Genomic DNA, 22,209 nt, shown 5'->3' with positions numbered 1-22,209 from the left:
GTAAAAGACTAAACAGCGTAGATATATATACATGCGAACTGAAACTATACAGTATACAATAAAACATCACAACACAATGCAATGCAATTAAATTATGTATGAGCCCATCAAAATCTTCTCTTATTTAAACTGAATACAAACATAATATGAAGAATACCATATTTACAACAGCGGTCGTTCAGTAAAAATAAATGGAATCCTAGCATTTATTTCTGCATCGGAGACGCAACATGCCTTAGAGCGAAAGTATTTCAGGAGAATTACATTCAAAATACATGAATATAAATTTTCTCAGCACTGCAAAAGGAATAAATCGTTCATGCTCGCTCTACGCAGGACATGAGAACGAACACAAGACATGAGGGTGATGGAAGGATGACGTGTAAGGATGAAATATATGGATGACACACATAGAAGGATGAGAAAGAGAGAGCACGTAAGAATTAAGAGAAGACACGCATAAGGTTTTGTGATCTCTGGAAAGGATCTACGAAGGAACACCGGGGCAAAGAACAACACTGACAGAGGAAAAATCGTGCATCAGCAACAGGTCACCGAATTAATATTATTACGGGATGAAATTAATTATCAAGACAATTAATGACTTGAGGACAACAATGTTACCACACTCAGGAGTGGAGGCTGGGGGAAGAGGAATGAAGGAACGGGGATGCAGGGAAGGCATATGAAAAATATTACAGGGGGAACGGGGTAAGAGGAAGAGATACCATGCAAAGGACTGAGTACATTACCACACTGAGTGATATGCACGAGCACTAAACGCACGGTATATTGCTGAGTACTATGCACGCGACAACTAAGTTTACCTGAGGTAGCACCGACTGGTTGAGGTACTGCACCGGCACCACCACACGCAAGAACCAAGAAGGTTAGTGGATTGTTCGACTTATGTTACGAGTTATAGAGAATTATTGAAGATAGGTTAGACGGTAGTTGTACTAGGTTAATGAGCTGCTCGACTTATGTAACGAGTTATAGATAATTATTGAAGATAGGTTAGACGGTAGTTGTACTAGGTTAATGAGCTGCTCGACTTATGTAACGAGTTATAGATAATTATTGAAGATAGGTTAGACGGTAGTTGTACTAGGTTAATGAGCTGCTCGACTTATGTAACGAGTTATAGATAATTATTGAAGATAGGTTAGACGGTAGTTGTACTAGGTTAATGAGCTGCTCGACTTATGTAACGAGTTATAGATAATTATTGAAGATAGGTTAGACGGTAGTTGTACTAGGTTAATGAGCTGCTCGACTTATGTAACGAGTTATAGATAATTATTGAAGATAGGTTAGACGGTGGTTGTACAAAGTTAGTGAATTTCTATCCTCATCTCTAAGCGCACAGAATTGAAGAGAATTGAGTAAGAGATGTTATTAGGAATGAGATTGAAGGCATCGCTACGTTTAGCAAGTTTTTGAAGTAATTTGATGGGTTGACGGAAATGACTGCAGATGAATAACGGTCAGCAGGAGAGACACAAATCTGTGGGGTTACAGTACCATAATAACCATAAATAGGTAATACTCTTGAAAGTTTTGAAACACATTTATACGAAATAGAAAGGAAAAATCCATCAAACAAAAAGATTATAGTTGCATAAGCTCATAAGATGATGGAATTGTCTCAGGACAGGTCAAGTAAGGAGATTTGAAACCAACGTAGTTTGAAACACCCATACCATAGAAACGGCAGAATGTTTTGAAACGCCCAAAACCATAGAAACGATATAATAGTTTGAAACAATCATACCATAGAAACGATGGTATAGTTTGAAACACCCATACAATAGTTAGAATAGTTTGAAACACCCATACCATAGTTAGAACAGTTTGAAACACCCATAAATAACTCCACACCACATAAAACCGTTGCAAGAATAACTGACAAATGAAAGCACCACACAACCAGGGAGGATACCGTGTACCGCTTCATCCATGAATTATATAAAGTGACAGAAGAGTTAAACCAATCTGAGGATTAAACTGGACTGTTATATTCCCAATAGTAATGTTATATTTTTCTTACCAACAATAATACTACATTTGTAATATATTATTAAAGTGCAGCCATTTACGGCAATACAATCATTGAGCAACGATGGAGGCTCTGAACCTGGGGGCGCCATCACTAACAAACTCGACAAACTGTTCAAATGATTGTGGCGCAGATTTGAGGAGAAACTTTATTTGTTAAAAGTGAAGATAAAGAACAGTAAGTGAATTCTAGGCAAGTCGCGTGAATGTTGAGCGAGGCGTATGAATGTTAGAAGAGGCGTGTAAATGTTAGAAGAGGCGTTTGAATATTGAGTGAAGCGTCTGAATGTTAGGCGAGGCTTGTGAATGTTAGGCAAAGTTTGAATGTGCGTTGGATGTGTGAACGTCGGGAAGGAATGATAGAGAGGCACGTTAATGAGAGGAACGTAAATGTGAGTCAGGCTAACGAGAAGCACCTGGATGTGAGGTATGTTAACGAGATGCACGTGAATGCGAGTGAAGATTGTGCTTCCACTACCGACCCGAAGACATCACATTTGGTAGTAAACCCCCTCCCCTCCATATCAGGTGCCAGAACCTCTCTCCCCAACATAAGTAGACACAACACCCTCCCCCCAGCAGCAGTACCTGGGTGAAGTCCTGATTGATGTGGAGGCGTTCGATGAACTGCTGCTGCAGCAGCTCACACTCTGGCTGCTCTGCGCAGGTCTTCTGATGCTTGCGTAGTCGCGCCACCACGCTCTCCAGCCCTGAACGCCCGTACAGCTTAGTCATAACGCTGTCGTAACTCATGTTCTTATCATAACCTATACTTTCTACACACTTCATTTAAATAAGACAACACCTACAAGAAACGACATAATATGAACGACATCTAAACGGCAATGTTCGTATGATAACTTATACTCTATACACACTTCATTTAAATAAGACAACACATACAAGAAACGACATAATATGAACGAAATCTAAACGGCAATGTTGAAAAATAGCCCACTCGTTACATACTTCTATAGGCGCCAAAAAAACGCAACAGTAACGTTGTCTCAAACAACGTCATTAACAAACACACACCCTTCACATAAGCCATATAAATGAGAAAATAGCTCCAAGTGACAGGACTGAACATAATAATTCAGGCTGTCCTGAACCACACTTTCAAAAATTGTCACGAGTTTGCAAATCCATCAGCCGATCACTGCCGGCTTTTCTAGCTAAACCCACAAATCATAGACGAGAAATCTGCCGCTACGTGTTCTTAATAAGTTTTAATAGCACGCCCCAGATGCACACTTTAAATAAGAAGATATTTTCAAGCAGCAGACTACTATAATACGAAAAATTCAATAATTCAGAGCTTGTACAAAGAAGTAAATTGAATATAATTTGATTGCACCAAAAAACTACAAACCTGCAATAAATAAAAAATCAGCAGTGACCAATTGTACTTATTTTCTTGCTATATTTGGATAAAAATCTTTCCACAAATATGCAAGGGCAAAATACTGAGCCCGAGTCGTCATTGAAAAACAATTCGTTTATAAAAAGGACATAGAGATAAAAAAAACATCATATTGAGCTTTGAAACGACTTTTTGAAACACGAGGGAAACAAAGTTATTTAATTGCCTTCAGTAATTATGCATGGAAACAGGCAATGAAGTAGGTTTTCTTTACAGTGGTAAAAACAGCGCTTTAAACTGTAAATAACGATAAAAGAGATACCTATGAAGAGCATCAAACAAAAAAAATGCTAGGAAGAACATATGGCAAAAGACGGTTACAGATCGATCGTTACAATTAATTTCACTTCATATATTTATTGAGATCAATAAATGAGTTAAAAACATTCGACTTTAAAAGTTAATAACAATATAGTTATCCTATAGTACCATATAATATATACTTGTAAGGACCACTGACGGCTATAATATATATTATATACGTACTATATATAACTATTACTATAATATAACAATATAACCAATAATAACTATAGTATCCAATAGTTACATATATAATAATAGTTTAAAGAGATAATAATAAGACAAGGAACGCACCACTCCTGAGGTACTGCGTAACCTCCTGCAGGTCGCGCGTAGTGTTACGCAGCAGTGTGAGGTCTGCGCGCACGTGACCCAGGCTCATGGCGATGGCTGTGAGGTTCTCTATAGCCACCGCCTGTGTTACGCGCGCCAGCTCCTTCTTCACAAGCTCACCACTCGCTGAAACATTCAGGTTTTACTCAGCCTTCTTGTTATACAAATTATTACTACCACGTATATATTGCTTTCAAGTTTGTGAACAATCTCGCGCGCCAGTTCCTTCTTCACCAGCTCACCACTCGCTGAAACATGCAGGTGTTACTCAGCCTTCTTCTCATAACAATTATCACTTAACATTGCGTGTACGTTTGTGAACAAAAATTTTGTGTTCTACTTCACCAGCTCACCACTTCCCGAGACATTACCAATTACTTTGCATGGTTCGCTAGTAGATGCACTTCTTACTCAGTTTCCAAAATTGTTAACAAAAAAAAAATGAAATACAATTTATCGCTTGCATGGTAGTATAAATAACTATGAACTGGATATCTGATGATAGTTACAGATTTTCAAACAAAGAACAAAATATATTCACTTTTAGAATAGTATTAGTCAATTCAGAAAGCATTTACGTGAATTTTCCCCACAAAAATACTAAACTACGAATTAGCAGACTTGCTGAATAACAAAAATACTAGAGTTTATATTAACCACATACATTCTTTCTTGCTTTAATTATGTGAATACACCCAAACACCGTTCATTGTATAGCAGCTCTAACAACCTCGATAGGAGGAGTTCATTCGACAAGCCAGAACAGGTGCATGGCATATTTGAAGTTGTTTATTCTTTATTCTCATGGGAAAAGACAAACAATACTAAAACAGGATAAAAACGCAAGGTGCTATGGGATTACGACGGTTTGATTAATATAATATTAATATATATAATAATAACTCACAGTCCAGTTTGTGGAAGAGAACGTCCTGAAGCTCGCCGTAGTTGGTGACGAAAATGGCGTGAACTTCCTGCGCCGGGGGAGAAAAGTCGCTCGTTAGGCGAGACGAGCAGCGAGATAAAACAATCTCAATGAAGGCAACTTTCTGCGACGATGGTTAACTTTATATGCATGCAGAATGCACTACAACTCACAATAGTAACAATTATTTTGTATATACCGTAGTTAGCTATAATTGCGATTTTTTCAAATTTACATAATTGTTGTATCTTCGAGGAAAAACTAAAACACACAAAATGAAGACAAAAAAGCTGTTCTTTTACATTATTGGTTCATGATTTTTTTGCTTAAGTATCAATTATTTATTCGTCTTGATCAATCTTTTGCATTGCAAGCACGTGAATCTGAATAACCAAATGCGGTGTCCACATGAAATGATGCCATCATAAGATGGGTTGAACATGGATGACCCTATAAATTATAAAACATCGTGAACTGAGTTCAATATATAACAGTATTATGAGTACAGACCAGGTCAGTGTTGTTGAGGAAGAGGTCAGTGTCGTGCACGGCGTCGTGCAGGTCGTCAGGAAAGCTCTGTACGCCGTCCTCAATGCGACTGTTGCTCACGAACGCACACACGACGCCAAGCCTGCGCGATACAACCAAACCAAACTATAGCTCATAGAAAGATTACTTTATTGATAAAGTTCAGAGTGATTACTGACACAGCATGGTTCGTTTTCAATAATCTTAAGTATACATACAAATAAATAGCAATATTTGTAAGAAGCTGATATACGCCACAAAAAAGCCTTGTGTACAAATAATACAAGATTATGCGCATATAAAATCATTCAGTTCAATTACAAAAATAAAACAATTTCGTGACACAAGAAATGATTATTTAATTGCAAGTCAATGAATCTAAACTATTATTAGCACATGCATTGAGAAATAATCGTGGAAATCTTCTTTGACTCACAATGCAAGAACGAGGAAGACGATCTTGAAGGCGGCGAGTGTGCCGCGCTTGCATGGGTCGTGGCGCTTGTCGTAGGTGATGTCAGAAGCACCACATCGTCCCGCGCACCTACAGCACATCACGAACAGCCCCACGACGGGCATGATGGCGGCCAGCAGCAGCCCCAGGATAAGTAGCCCCACGATGCCAATGTAGTGCACCACCAACACGTCCCACTCGTCACGCAGCTCGCGCAGCACGCGCAGTGCTTGCTCCTCGTCCAGGGTCGGTGATTCCAGCTCACGGGACACGATGCGCTCTGTAACGAATTCAGAGTTGAAGTTGCAAGTGTGAATCTTGCGACAAATGTAATGAGATTACAAGTGTTTGTAAATTAACGGTGGAAATATGGATGAGAGACATGAATACCCGGGATATGATGTTACCTTTAAAACATTCGGAAAATCAGAAGAGAACATTCCAGTTAGTTATTATGCTATTTTAACGATTCATTTAAATATTCTATAAAGTAGAGAAAATAATTTTAATATTTCGAGATCGTAGCTCTTAATTTGTTTGAAGACCAAAGATGAGTCACAATTAAGTACTACAATTTATTCGTGGAATTTGGGATGCGCCAGAAAAACTAATCCACTACGAGACTTGCACATCCAAAAATGTGAAATGTTAGGCATATATACGTATTGAAAGTAGTGAATACACCTAGATCGGCACCAGACAAGTCGCACTGTGATTCGTCTTGAGCCCAACCAGGAAAAATGACCAAGAGATTTATTAGCGCGAAGACTCTGGCAAAGATTGATGAAACGCGCCGAGCATTTATCAGTTCCAAAGACAAAACTCGAGGCAGATGTTCGGCTGACAGCACATTAGCGGCGACGCTGCTACACCGTAAAAAAATGCATCTGAACTGCAGGCGACACTTCTGCACCGCAAAAATTCGTCTGAACCGCAGGCGATACTAACTGCACCGTCAAAAAATTGCGTCTGAACCGCAGGCGACACTTCTACACCGTCAAAAATTGCGTCTAAACCGCAGGCGACACTTCTGCACCGTAAAAAATTGCGTCTAAACCGCAGGCGACACTTCTGCACCGTAAAAAAATGCGTCTAAACCGCAGGCGACACTTCTGCACCGTAAAAAATGCGTCTGAACCGCAGATGACACTTCTGCAACATAAAAAAATTGCGTCTGAACCGCAGACGACACTTCTGCAACATAAAATAATTGCGTCTCAACTGCAGACGACACTTCTGCACCGTAAAAAAATGCGTCTGAACCGCAGACGACACTTCTGCAACGTAAAAAATGCGTCTGAACCGCAGACGACATTACACACAAGAGATATGAGTGAGGGACGCATTTTTGCCCTTGTGTGAGTCATCCTGACCTAGTTTTGCCCGGGAAAATGGCGTATCTGTGCTACGTCCGTTAAGCATGTCGATGTAACTACAGCAAAGCTGGCGATAAGAAACAGCTATTAAATCTTACCGTTATAATAGTGTGATGACGCAGGTGCAACTCTGAATCATCGCTGCCTGGTTTAACACAAAAAATACAAGTCTTCGCAACTCGTTTTTTTGTGTTTATTTTTTATGTGTCTCTGTCAGCTTGGCTTGCTGGAGACAGCAGTCTGCTTTTGCCGGATTCGATTAAGTGACTTAGAGAAACACTGCTTTCGTGCAATGGTAAATGCGATCGTTTAAAAGTAACGCACAGAATTGCAGCAGCGTCATATACAATAGATCGAAATATATGGAATGTAAATTAATCAAAACTTAAAGATTCTAATTATCGACCTTGCCACAAAAATTTGAAATTGCAGCACAATATTTACCGCAATAAAAACATTTAATACGACCAGTGCATGCACCGTCTACCTCCAACACAGACCACCAAACCTTTCCCGGGGATTTTACTCGCAATCAGAAATACAAGAAACACTTGAAAAAACGCAGAACAACTCAACAATAAACATTCCACTGAACACTTTGAAAAACATATATTGAAAAGAGAATATTCAGGGCAGTACTGCCTGGTAAAAAGTTGAACTTGCGCACTAATGTAAAAACACTAGTAGACTTTCGCATACTCTGATATTCGTACATGCACGCTGTTTTATAACGGTAAAACACTCTTTTTGTCGAGTTCTTAAACATTTGTACTAATTGAGAAACTAAATTAAACTATACGACATAAATGAAATTTTTCGAAGTAAAGTAATATGTATAAATTAAAGGCTTCAGCTGCCATAGAAGGTTTAACAACGGCATTGGGCACTGCGACCTGCACGGCCGGAAGGGAATATGCGGACGCGAGCCGCAGAGGAAGAGGCTCGTTTGTTAAGGCCGATCATTTCCGATAGCTGCTTTCACGACCTCACAGGACCCTCATTTGAGGCCATCCTCAGACCTGGCCTCACTGCTAAATAACCGCCTCGGAAAAGCCGTACCTTTCAGTCCACAATTCAAATCTGATGTGCTGGCATAACTCAAGCTGAGGTAAAGACCGCCTTGAAGGTTACCTATATAGACGATAGAAATTAAAACTCTTGCAAGATCTGTAACAACGGTCACCTTCCCTTCCATGGGTTACGGCTGTTAAAAGTGACTACGTTTGGCGTAACAACAGCCGCATTTAAGCATTGCATATGGCCAATAGAAATAACGTTTGACGAAGAAACGGCCGCATTTAAGCGTTAAAAATGGCCGATGGAAATAACGTTTGCAAAAAGATCGGCCGCCTGTGAGGATTACGTAACTCACATTATTCGCTACAACTTTTGCTAAACTCAAGTATTTAGGAGAAAATTTTATATTATTACGGCTAGTTCAAAATACTAATTTATTTATCAAGATGGATGCCAAAATATAACTCGAACATTTTATAAGACCCAAATGAGATACCTCAGAATGAAGTTATCACTCTTCCACCCCCAATCCCCGTCCTCCCCAGACCTCTTCTCGGCGGGGGCTTAAAGCTGACCTACCATGCAGCGCGCCCACAGCACAGCCTGCCTGCCCTTCCCGCGCTACTACCGTTGGCGAAACCAGCATACTCACTCAGATACCTGCAAATATCAAAATACCTCAAATATCCTAAACCAAACATAGAATCCCTTCACATGTCATCAATGGCATAGCCAATTACTGAAGTTTGACGTCACTGGGAGCATGAAACTTTGAGATCAAGGGAGCTATTTCTGGTAATCCGTCTTAGGATCATCTAAGCTTTTGAGGTGCGCGAGATCTCACGAAGAATTTACGAGACACTCTGGTCTGCGTTGAGATGAACCTATATTGATTTTCCGAAGTAGTTTTCTCGACCTATATCCTTATTTTTATTGTTTTCAAGGATTGCATGAAATTTGAGGTAACTTATCATTCTAAATCATTTTTATGATGCCAAGCTTTTTAATTAACGATTCAAAGCAGTTATTCTATCAATTTTGCACTAGATATAAATCGTTAGTGAATATTTAACAATTGAAAATTCAACAATTGAGAATTTTACAACAATTCACGGCACGATAAAATATAGAGAACAAAAAGAAATGGTGCGAGGTCACGACAAAATTCTTCTGATCGCCTAGGGAACTTTGAAGCCCAATCAGGGACAAAGACTGATTGGGCTTCAGGAACTTAGCAAGTTTTCTATCCAATTTCCGAAGAATTGAACTTGCGCACATAAAAAATTACTGATGCATCTTACCTGTGAAATAAGTTCAAGGGCGACGAAGTACGATAAAATACATTCTTATCCCGATAATAATTTCTTTGCAGCACGGTAAGCTGAATGTTATCCATGGAAGTTATATTCCAAAATCGAAAAGATATTCTACGGGAGGATGACCAAGTGCCTCAGAATGGTAGAAACGTCAAAATAACTGAATCTATAAAATAATCAAAACGACAGAATAATTTCTGTCGCACTATGAGGCTTTAAAGAATTCTTAGGACGTGAGATGTTCCACCAAGTTGAGGCTCGGAGACGAGTTAGTAAGCCGGCCTGAGAAAGTTTACACACAAGAGTAGCAGGTCGCTAATCAAGCCCCGACGCGTTGGAGGACCGTTTACAAACATCCATCAATAGGCGAGGACACTGCATGCAGCAAAACAAGCATCCTAAACAAACTCATCAAAAAACGTCAAGTTCATTAGTGGCGGATTGTTAGGACAGGTTCCGTTATATTCCATAATTTCCAGAAACATTTAAACATACAAAATTATTATATCTATTCGACGCTTGGATTTTCACCTTGGTTTTACAGCGTCGTTCATTCCGTTATGTATACGAACGGACAAATTCATGAGCATTTCCTCTTCGAATTCTCACGGGATCGTAAAATGGGTCAGACATTGCAGAGTAAGTATTCCCATTTAGCTTCATTTATGCACACTTCGTTAGGAGTGGAAAATAAGGAAGGACCGACACTGCTGACCTTGCACGCCAATAGCTTGTCACGCGATATATTGTTGCACGCACGCGATCTAGCAAGCATGCAGTATATACCTCAGCAATGAAATGCTACTTTTGCAATTCAAACAAAAAAGAAGAACAGTTAAAACATCTTCATTTGACAACTTTCGTAAATAACATTTAAATATATACCTCGAACAAGGTGATAGTTTTATCAGTGATAGTTTTATAATACGAATGCAACATTGTGCACCACACTGCAAATGAAAGAGTATTTTTTCAGTACCGTAATATTAGCAAAACTCTCGAAAATGCGCACTCAATTCGCAAATACATGACGGTCAAAGCTCTGAATTAATTTTGCCCCTGCGCGCAAGAAGATTAGAATAAAATGCGTTAAAAAATTGCTTTTAAAAGACAACACTTCTAAAGAGGCCAGTATCTCCGATGTTACACATGTAAAATGATTTTTTATTTTATTTTTAAATATATAAAAAAGTATTTTTCAAACTTTTTTTAATCTCAAAGAAAAATTTTTTAATTTTCAAAATTATTTATTCTGTCAATCGATTCAAGCACTGGATCTGACTTAATGAAAGTGTGCAAAATTTCAGATCGATTGGACAGGTAGAAGTGTGTTAAATACGGTGTCGATTATAACATTTGTAGCAGATAAACAAACAACAAGAAATGAAGTTGAAGAAAAGTGTCGTAAAAAGCGTCAATTGTTTTCTCCTGATAGTTTCATTATTTACTGACATACAACGTTCGAGTGATGAAAGAAGCGCAACAGTACGTCAGCAAAGACAAGCAGTCGTCGGTCTTATTGTATCATAAATACGTACGATCGAGGAGCTCGATGTCGTGCTCAGAACCTGTACATTCGAGAGCCCGCATGTTCGTCATACAACTCGCCCACATCAAAACTCCAACACAAACAACGCTGCAATCATTCAGCTAACTCTGAACAATGCACCATCTTATTGTGAGAACACCGAGCAATAATTAAACAGGTAAAACTAAGCAAGAATCATTTGGGCGTAATAATTGTATACACAACACTGCCCTAAACTCTTCCTACGTTGGTTTATGAAGTATACATCTGCACAAGCATTGACTTTTGAAACAAACAATGCAACGAGAAGTTTTCTTTTACCGCTTCAGATACACCGGACTGGGCTGTCGCTGCATTCAAGCGAGAGAAGAGGTTCATCCATTAACTACAGAGACCTGACGCTACACCCCGGCACCGCGTCAATCTCGCAGCTGTGATCTACGTGAGTGCAGCCAAATACCACTCAATCATGTGCTGCAAGTCCGTTAATGCTACACGAGAATAAACTAAAACCAGATATTTTCCACCGTATCAAAGCGAGGAGATTTTCCGTCTTTGGAAAATGTTAACAGTCAAGGAATAAATCATAGTTAGAGGAGGATTAATCGAAAACAAATTCAGGGAAGCGTTACCGTATTAAATGCGAAATTCAACAAAAAATGCTCGACTTTAGTCGTTTATGTTTTTAAATGCCCACATATTAGTTCGAACAGGCTTTCAGTATCTCAAGTGTCTACCATGCCAACATTTATCTAGAAGCCTTTATTCTACCAGTTTTTTTTTTCAATAAATCTGAGCCGGCTTTATTCTATTCAATGTACTACTGCGAAATTTTCATGCGGTTAGCATTAAATAGAAGATTAAAGCCAACATTTTAAATAAAGTGGACGAAAGACTGCACACTAAATCGTGCACAAAAGCCGCGAAGCCCTGAGGCCGAGCGATTAGGAGGCGAGGTAGTAACTTGGTCTGGCAGGCTGAGCTGCGAGGGCCTCTCAGAGAGCTGCTATACTGGCTTGCTTTTCAGGGTCTTAGTGAACCAGTAACCATAGAGATAATAATAATATATGTTTCCGGGGGCTAAATTGAAGTTTTGTTCAATAATCTCACCCCCAGTAGTAAATTGCTTAAAAATTCAAGCAACAGACTCGGCCATTGCCTGGGTAAATGCTTGATAGTAGAATAATAATAAACTTAAAGGAAATTTTCCAAAGCTAAAGGCTACTTCTAATTTGATGGTAAGAAGGTCTCCGTATCAGTGCAATTGCCAAGAAAATCGTTGTCAATGTACAGGAATTCATGTCCTTGTGATATAAATTAAGACGTTCTGGCAATGGATAAATGGACGAAAGAAACACGTTGAATAACAAAAAATTCGACAGGAACTTCACCCAGAAACGCGAAGCAAGTCACGAATATAAAACTGTTGTTGTTCATGACCTTTTAAAAATCGCTTAATTTAAACTAAGCAGACATCCGAATATTCTTTTAGTGTACTGAAGCCAAATAATTACGACTCCATTATGTAAACATTAAATATCGACTCACACACAACACGCCCGAGTTCAGGACCATTCGAGGAACCAGCGCCTTTGTCCTTTTTAGGCAGAAATAAGGCGCTCACACAACAAATCACGTCCGAGGCCTAAACACAAAGAAGCGTGCAGCGAAATATATAGAGAAGAATTCCCACGGCGACCCAAACAAAACGAAGCCGTGTCTCGGAGGCGGTGACCATAGAGAGCGCAGTCACGAGCTGGCTTCCGGTGCATTAGAGGCCCTAGAAAAGAATTGTGCTCGTTGCAGGTCTCCTACACGGCCACAAAACACGGCACTGTCATTACAGCGACTCTGCAAAATAACTTCGCATTTGTGTCGAACACAACAAAAAAACAATGTCATGAAAATTCACTCGAAATGGACGAAGTTACTAGCGTAAAATTTATGTTGTCAAAATTTGAATGGAAACAAGTACAAGATTTCATTTAGATGTAAAATTATGAAAAAGACGAGACCAGTTTTTTAATTAATAACAGTCGAAGAATATCCGAAGCAGTCACGTCAGAGAGACTTGGATATATCAACTATCACAACACAGTATCAAGCGCACAGAGATGAAATAAATCTGAAACCATCAGTCAAAATCGCTCACAAGTAGAACAATAAAAGCGACTGCTTAGAGTAGCATCCTGCAACAAGAGGAGGCGGGCTGCTCCAATGCAGGCAAGTCACGTACGCCGTGAAGCATAATGGAAGACTCCTAGAGAACTTCTCAGCAGCTCCAGCACTCCAGTGTTGTTGTGTCCAGTTTCTCCACCTCATAAAATGCCGGTGTTACCGCGGAATATTAAGTGACACGCTCACACAGCCATTTTCCCGTACAATTGAGCTGCTGCAGGCCGCTTGTAGAAACAAGAAAAGGCTGAACATGAGCAAACATGAACTGGTTACTCAGTGTAATGGGTAGGATATAAGGACGAGCCGCTACAATGGTCGGTTTTGTGAGGAAAACTGCATTATACTGATCATCCAACATTGAATTGGCAGTTAAATGAGATTGCAAAATTTTTCTCTTGTGGATTGTGGACAGCACACAATTTGGAATAGATACGAATTCATCACTTAAATTGGAAATGACTCTCATAAAGCTAGTATCCTCAAGAATTAAAAGCACCAGCCTTGCTCCATAAATTATCACACTGATTAAAAAACAATGGTCGAAAACCTAATTATACTGGACATATAATTAACATATATAGTCAACATTTCAATGTATTCACAGCTTTATTGAACAAACTCGATAATTGAACTATATATATCAAGGGGCACACAGTGAACACATGAAGAGCGAATAAGTACAATGTAGCTTTTAAAGGCTCGACTCATGCTGGTCATTCAAACGGAAATGTGAACATAGTTGTACTTAGCTTTTAAATAATACCTGATCTTATCAGTTACTGTTGGTCTAACAATCTTCATATTTTGGATCTTCATCTATACTAACAATAGCATTATAAAGAGGAGATTAGTCTCTTCCATCCTCATTAATTCCCTTTTTACTTCATTATGTCAATGCTTTCTTAATTGAAACTAAATGCGTGAGAGAAGAATTTAAACGACGAGTTGCGTATTTGACATCTTTTTGCTCTTGAAATTGAGCGGCATAAACTCTGACACGATTAGCGAGAAATGTGGCTGAATAAACCACGTCCTTGAAGCTAGCTGATCCTTATCTTAATCCTTCAGTATAACTCACCCTCCCCAGAAACCGTACTCTGCAAAATAGGTAAAGTTTATAACTCCGTCAGTCAATCATTGAAAGTTTTTCAATTTCAATCCACCAATCAGACGAGAAATCGGCCGCCACGTGTAATTGAGCGAGTTTCAATAGCACTTCTCCTGTATGTTAAGGTGAATTATATTAACGATTCACAATGTTTGTCGAAATGCTCTTTGCTTACAACACAAACATTCGCGCGAGATACCAGAAATGAGACTTTAAGCGCCAGGGTCTCGTCGCCAGCTGATCCAGCGGGAAGCCAGCCGCGCAGCAAACAAACAAGGACAGAGAACCTCGGCTGGGCTGCGATGGGCAGATGCCTCCAGTGATGCGAGCCGCGGGCTTCATGCCAACTGGGGCATGACTAACGCTTACAATTTCTCATAAACCTTTACCGTCCATTACTTACTTAAATATTGTTGCCATCGACTCTATTTAACTGAAAATCTCTTCTCATTACTAATAATGTTTAGAACTAGCATATTGTTGATCCTTTAGCTAGTAATATAGGTAGAAATTAGAAAATCATGTTCCTCAAACCAGCACGAGATATTATGAACATTTATGAGATATATTTCCTCGTATATATATTGTAAAATTTTACAGCATGAAGTAGTAATCTGCAGTAGAAATCTCAATCACGTGCGGACATTACGCTGAAAAAATTGCTATAATTCAAATTAAAACATTTAAATGTGAAGGGTAACGATACAAGATCAATTTGATTCCATTTTATCAAGGTAACTCAATTAATTGAAGAGTTATTCCTACTTCTGATTTTTGAAAAACAATGCGGAAAAAGCATCAATTTCATTGTTCACGTCAAAAATTCTATTTAAATGCTCATATTTTAATAGTAGGGCATGGCAAGAAGAGCCGCCATGTACAGAACATTGGTCAAATAAAATAGGCGATTGGAAGAGCATGATAACGTAGCCTCAAACACAAACCGGGGGATGGTGGTGGGTCTTTTTGGAGGAGATTTCAAGAGTCCAAAATATGATAACGCGACGACGAAAGGGCTAAAAAATATAACTCAGTACTCACTGCAGTGAGTGACAAAGAGCGCATTTTCTTGTCGACGAAAACGCGAAGTCACGGACGGACAGACAGACGGACGGGCAGACAGACGGACGGACAGACGGACGGACGGACGGATAGATGGACGGACGGATAGACGGACATGGCGAGCACAATAGTGCTTTTTTCGTAAATGAGAAAATGCTCTAAAAAGGGGTAATTATTCCGTCAAGAAGGCTTTATCAATGCTCATTACCTTGTAACGTCTAAATATGCGTTATAGATTTCGGAAGTGACGAGGCACAGAGAGAGAGAGAGAAAGTCGTCGTTAGGGCTCTGGCTGCCGCCACGGGGCAACTTGTATCGCTTGGCCAAATCCACTTCGCAGATCGACCCAATTAAGTGAAAAAACTCGACGAATTGTGCAATTTAGAAAACAGCGAGATGAGGAATATGCCATGGAAAGAAGCAAACTATATATATTCAAAGAAATTTTACACGATGAAAAAGACGTTGATGAATTGCATTATTTTTAATGTTGATGAATTGCATTATTTTTACAAACACAGGTGCGTTGCATCGATCTTAATAGGTCAAGGAAGAGGAAACATTTTATATTATTTATTGCGGACAATACTTCCTATAGTAACTCCCGGCTATTGAATTTCAAATATTATTAATCGACAAATCTTAATATAAAAGTTGCAAAAAATTTACGGAACGCAGTTATTTGTTATTTCACAAGCAACTAACTCTTCTAATGGCTCCCAAAATAAGGCTGACGACAATGAACACAAATAGGAAGGAAGTTATTTGCTTTGCTCCACAATGGAAAATCAATTGCATGTTGCACTAAAGAAAGTTTCTGCGGTTGAAGTCAACATGACAGCAAAGGTGGCATTAAAAACATTCGCTGACACCAATAAAAAAACTCGCTAACGGTAATTCGGAGAAAGTCTAGGAAGTGTTGCCACCGACAGCGGTATATGACAATCGAGCGTGAGAAAACTCGTACTTTTAACTCATGGTGCGTCGACAAGCGTGATTAAAAACGATTGGTTTCACTCTGCCTCTGAGGAGGAAAAAAGAGGCAGAGAGCCTCTTTCTTTACATTTTCGCTTGCAGAAATATTAAATTAGATATGCATATACTATACATAGATAGGAAAATGCAAGAACCACAACAATTATAACGGACAGCAATAACCGCGTTATTTTTGATACTGTTATTTCAAATAGTATAAGAGCATGGAAAAATTTTGTAGTCCAAGGACAATCTCATCAACCACACACGGGAAAGGGTAATGGAATAAAAAGCTGTTGAAAGGTAATTGGCAGAAAGATGAACCGAAGCATCCGAGATAACTTAATGAGAGCAAATGTAATCAGCAATTTCTAGAAAAAGCCTCATGAGTCAGGACCTTTCTTTCAGTGATCGATACAGCAAACATAAAGATCTTTCAGAAGGAATAATGTTTTTGGCAAGAGAGCCATTGTACCATTTAATAGTAGAATCACCTAATGAAGTAAGTAAGCTACGACAGGTCGAAACCAACTCATAGAAAGGTTGTTTATCGACACCAGAAGCTGACATCTCAATTAAGTCACGTAGAAGGCTCACAAATGAATTGTTTAGTGCGCGGTAACACAAGGCCTAGCTCGCCTCAGCGTCATGCATGGTTAACTGCATGCAACCACAATTTTGATCGCGAGTCTCGATGTATCAGCCATACAAATTCGATGGTTTCATTCATTAGTATAAATAAAGTAACGAAGCCATCACATAAGCATTCAGCGCTCGAATATCCTTCGTCGTTTATCACATGTTTAGAATAGCTGCTCCATCTGAAAGACATGTTTCAAACTCGGCTGTTTATAGTTCCTTGTAAGAGCGCTTTCACGAATAGAAAGCAATCGTTTTTAAGTTCCTATCTACATGGAAATACCCCAAAGGCGAAAAATACATAATAATAGTATAGCTGTTTTGTTATAATAATGGATTAAAACTAAGTTAATACCTGATAACATTACCATAAAACAAGGATGATATCAAAGTTATTAATAAGCACGTACCATTAGTGTAATGAGATGATTAACCGAATAAGTTGGTTTCAACAACTCCAAGCTCACGTTTCAATAGACATTAGAAGAGTTTATTAATGCGGCCGGGAAAGCGTCACCAGAGAAATGAGCAAGTTAATCAGGCGATGAGGTTTTTAATCAGGAAATACTTTGACTTTGAACTTACTTTTATGATGCTCAGAATTAATTTTAAAATCTCGAAGAACCAGAATATCTAAGTATAAAATTGCTAACTGCTAAGTAAAAAAATTTTACGTACCCAGCTGATCATTCATAAGTATAAGCATCAGACAATTTATTTATAAAAGCTGCCTTCTGTCAACAAGACCGATCCTGTAAATACTGTCAAATTTTTCGGCAGCCAGTGAGTTGAGAAAAGGCACAAAGAAAGATTTTATTTTCAATTTTAAACTAGGTCACTGATCCGAATCAATAAGGCGGAGCAAACTCCGGCGCAGAAGGCGTATCAGGAAATAAATCGAGTCTGTTGAGAAAAGCAGTTACAGAGCACCGAGATAATTACATATTGTGATGAAACTAGCAGCACTCGTGACATTCACACAACTGTACGATGTAGGCAGCCTTGACGCGGGCCAAACTGACACACCCAAAAAACGCACAGCAGGGGTGACGATATAATATTACCACGTGCAGTATATATACACTTACACAGTTCAAAGGTCTTGCTTGCTTCGTTTGACCACGGTAGACTTCGAAAAATTATAATGTAAAGTAAAATACCATTATTTATAGAATATGGTACTGGAAGCAAGAAACGATAGTTCATTCATTTTCCAACTCAAAAGAAAAGAGAAATATTTCTCAGACATAGGGTAATTCAACGAATATTTTAAAACTGAAACACTTAAAGCTCAAAGCTACCTGTAAGCAGAAAACATGCTTCTATTAAAATAAAATACTATTTTCTCAGGCAAGAGTCTACAATACTAAGCAGATGTCCAATATCATACATGGCGTTCAAAATCAAATCTCGTGGCACAACGGAACTGAATTCTGCGCACGTCACAAGTCAAGGCGCCGCGCAGGAGCAACGCTCTGTGCAGCGTCATCAGGAGCTCGGGTATCGTAACGGTAAGACGTAAGAGTCTCGCGTTCCACGACGATCTTGTTCTTATTCAAATTTTATACAATACTGTTAGCTGGTACATATGATATCTTCTTCGTTGCTCTAAAGCCCTTTTGCAAACAGTGAGCTGCATTCCTTTACTTACCTAACCTTATGATACTATGCGAGCAATAGTTGAACCACACGCTGATAGATTAACATTATGACTCACACGAAAGTGTAGAGAATTCTAGATTACCTTCAAATCAACAAAATTTTGTTTCACATAACCATGTTAACCCAAGGTATCGAAGCAATATATCGATATCAATAAATCGGTGAAATAAAAATTAAATGATTTTTCAAACAAAGACAAGCAAAAGCGTTACAAATTTCAATCTGACGATTATGTATGGCATAGAATACTCTTGAACACTACACCGGCTCATATTTCTTTCATAGTCTTACCGATCTTCAAAGTTCAACGAACTCGTCAGCAGTTGAGAATATCCCAGGGCATCAGAGATGAGGAGACCCTAAAATTAAATGTTTTGCTCAACGCTGAACGAACATTTTACAGCGTGACTATCGTAGAATATGAAAAAAAGCAGGAATGCAATCGCTATAAACCGCGAACAACTGCATTCAATGCGTTGTTAACATGCTGGCGACACGACGTCATTCCGTCGCGCATGACAAATTTGACTACGAGTTTTGACAATAAGTAGAATAGTGAAATTTTTAAGAAAAATCAAGGCGAGACAATAACACTGCCAAAAATATGAAGAAGCACAGCAATAATGAGGTTAAAAAGTGTCAGGAAAATTGAAAAAAAATATATATTGGCTTCGTTATCGTAATTCATCGAGTGGTGCACACTAACAAACAAACGATTCAGTTCAAACCACCGTTTCTGACAACAGCGAGTGTGCACTGTAGAAGTCAAAGCCACATATTAAGGTAAACAAACGTAAATTAATAGGGATGCCACATTAATTGTGACTCCGTGCATTATAATCATGTTTCATTAGTCTCAAAAAATTTCAAGGCGAAATTCCATATCTTGCACCAGCATTTGTCTAATCGTTTTGTATTATAAAAAACTACCCTGGCTAATTACAGATAATTTCAGCACACGTATAAGTAGAGAACACATCGAGTAGCGCCCAAGAAAGAGGAGGAGTGAAAGGGGCGACCATGCCGTGAACCGGTTATAGCTCAGCCGCTACACCCGTTCCTCGCAAGCTGTGCCGGCAACAGAGTAATCCTTCATTAGCATTACACGAGAGCATACGAGTCTTCCGCCGTAGCTCCTCAAGTCGTTCATGAATGATCACATCTCAACAGGGAAGATAACATTACACAGTATACAATCCGGTAGGATTCTCCTAAGGCACTTTTTTACTAACATTTATGGAATAGCTCGAAGCTGCAGCATATGGATAGAAGTCTGCGAAAGGAACACCGCCAAAATTTCAATCTCGTGGCCATTAACTTCGACACCAAAAAATTAGAAAAGTTCAAGCAATAAGCTCATGAGCACAAGCAAGAAAGCAGCTACCCACCGAAAGAAAAATTATACAATCAACAATTAAATTTAATTAAATCCATGACAATTTAAAACGAAACGTCACTATAGACGCCATCTGAAGTCGCATAAAACGCACTCCCGGCAGTGGAAATGGGAGCAAGAGATAAGCAGCAACGGCAGCTGGCAAACAGACGACTTCCCAAACACGGATATGCGATAGCTAGCATTACCGCCGCTGTTGACACTAGTGATCTTGCAGCGATCAGGAATTTCTGTGCATGGCAATAACATCGGGAAGGAATACTGCAGGCCTTGAATATATGTACCAGCAATTCTGATACGATAAGCATGGAAATTGAGCATAACATCGTTTTTAAGTAAAAATTTGTAAGAGCGTTGAGAACAACCTTCGACAACTGTACATACGGACGATTTTGCGGTTCTTACTACAATATCAATTAGTCTCAGTGAATTCAAGTAAAGAAACGCATTTCAGAATATTTCTGTGTTCATTCATGCCGCGACAAGCCCCTCAGCTCAACGCGGAACAATGCCCCAAGAATTAGGACGGTATCCAATTAGTTTGATAACAGGTGATAAAAACACGCGTTTGTTCACCTACTAAACGTACAAAACATACATGCATACTGTAGATACCCGCTTGTCTCATAGTTCGAGGTGCAACCGTGACCCTAAAGTAAAAAGGAAGTACGATACACTTCAAAGTTCACCACGAGTGTTTTGCACCCAAGACGACATCGTTCATGTAATCTTCAGCTCAGTGGCGATTGACGGATGAGTAGTTTTACGGATGAAATGTATATTCTATAGTAATATTTACCGTTTCAAGCGAGTCGCTTAAAAAGTATCTCGGCAAGGGTATAGCACAAACAATTCTGCCAAGTAACAGATATTTTAAAGCATTATTTCAACTGCAAAGATAGATCCACCCCACTACCTCTTTTACATCTCTACCATGTAAACATTTATACTTCCTGTCATTTCGTGCACATAAATTTGACAAACAGGATTTGTATAACCATGATAATTTCTCATGAAAAGGAAATTATGACAATGGACATTCATCCACATCCTTGAGCGTATCCTGATGTATATATATGATGTATATAATACACAGGTGTTAGGAATATTCATCAACGGTTAGAATGTAAGGCTGAAAGTGTTGCATGTCTTATATTATAGTGACCAAGTGCAAGTTGGTGGTGGACTAGTTGACAAGTGAAAGGTTTACAGTCATGCAGGACTGAGTACGGTATGTATTCATTAGACGCACGTTATAGCGCCTTGAAGAATTTTGAACACGTAGAAGCCTTTTCTCTTGATAATTGCATTCATGTTATCCTCACTGAATGGTTTAACATGATGCAACCGGATGCACGGCCGTTGATACCAGAACTGGCCCCGGTCGAATATCACGTGCTTAGCATGGCAAGTTATCTGCGAGGTTCTTTAAGATAGGATTCAGACAAGTCAAAACACGTAACAGTGTGCGCATTGACGGTCACAAATCAAACGTCATGAGTAAATGTGCTTATACACTGGAAAAGTATTAGCCGACAGTGGTTGCGGCAAGTACTTTTTACTTCTAAATTTAGGGTAAATTCTTTTGATTTTTAGCCATAATTTTTGATAATTGCGATATTTTTGATAATTAAAAATAATAATTGAAATTTTTTACTAATTTTTAGCCCGATTTTCGAAGTGGAAAATACTTGCCACAACCACTCTCGGCTAACACTTTCCTCTTGTATGCTTGCACCTCTAGCTCTTATAGATGGGTTTCTGCGAGACGCGTCAAAAATACAAGCACTGTACACAATAACATGTACATAAATATAATGTATAAAGCATCGCAAGTTACCAATGAGGCTCCTTAAGATGTGTTCTGTTAGACAAGTCATAGCTGAAGCGACGATGACCCGTGTCTCGCTTTCTCTCCCCAGCACCGT

At 39.0% G+C, this 22,209-nt stretch overlaps 1 protein-coding gene across 7 annotated transcripts in view; it reads right to left on the bottom strand.

The window, feature by feature from the left end:
- Positions 1-22,209, bottom strand: part of LOC108668936 (prominin-1) — a 64,272-nt gene that overhangs the window by 25,033 nt on the left and 17,030 nt on the right. For 6 of the 7 annotated variants that reach the window (XM_047880424.1, XM_047880423.1, XM_047880428.1 and 3 more), the window contains exons 3-8: positions 6,007-6,304; positions 5,553-5,673; positions 5,025-5,091; positions 4,079-4,243; positions 2,647-2,768; positions 828-854 (exon numbers count right to left, since the gene is read on the bottom strand). In XM_047880424.1, coding sequence (XP_047736380.1) covers positions 828-854; positions 2,647-2,768; positions 4,079-4,243; positions 5,025-5,091; positions 5,553-5,673; positions 6,007-6,304 — 800 coding nt within the window. The remainder of the gene's footprint in view (positions 1-827; positions 855-2,646; positions 2,769-4,078; positions 4,244-5,024; positions 5,092-5,552; positions 5,674-6,006; positions 6,305-22,209) is intronic. The other variant, XM_047880426.1, reaches the window with a different exon arrangement.

This window comes from Hyalella azteca, unplaced genomic scaffold (genome assembly GCF_000764305.2).
Source record: "Hyalella azteca isolate HAZT.00-mixed unplaced genomic scaffold, Hazt_2.0.2 contig5386, whole genome shotgun sequence".
NCBI classification, from domain to species: domain Eukaryota; kingdom Metazoa; phylum Arthropoda; class Malacostraca; order Amphipoda; family Hyalellidae; genus Hyalella; species Hyalella azteca.
Note: the sequence above shows the minus strand (reverse complement) of the source record. Positions and strands in the feature narration are given on the sequence as shown.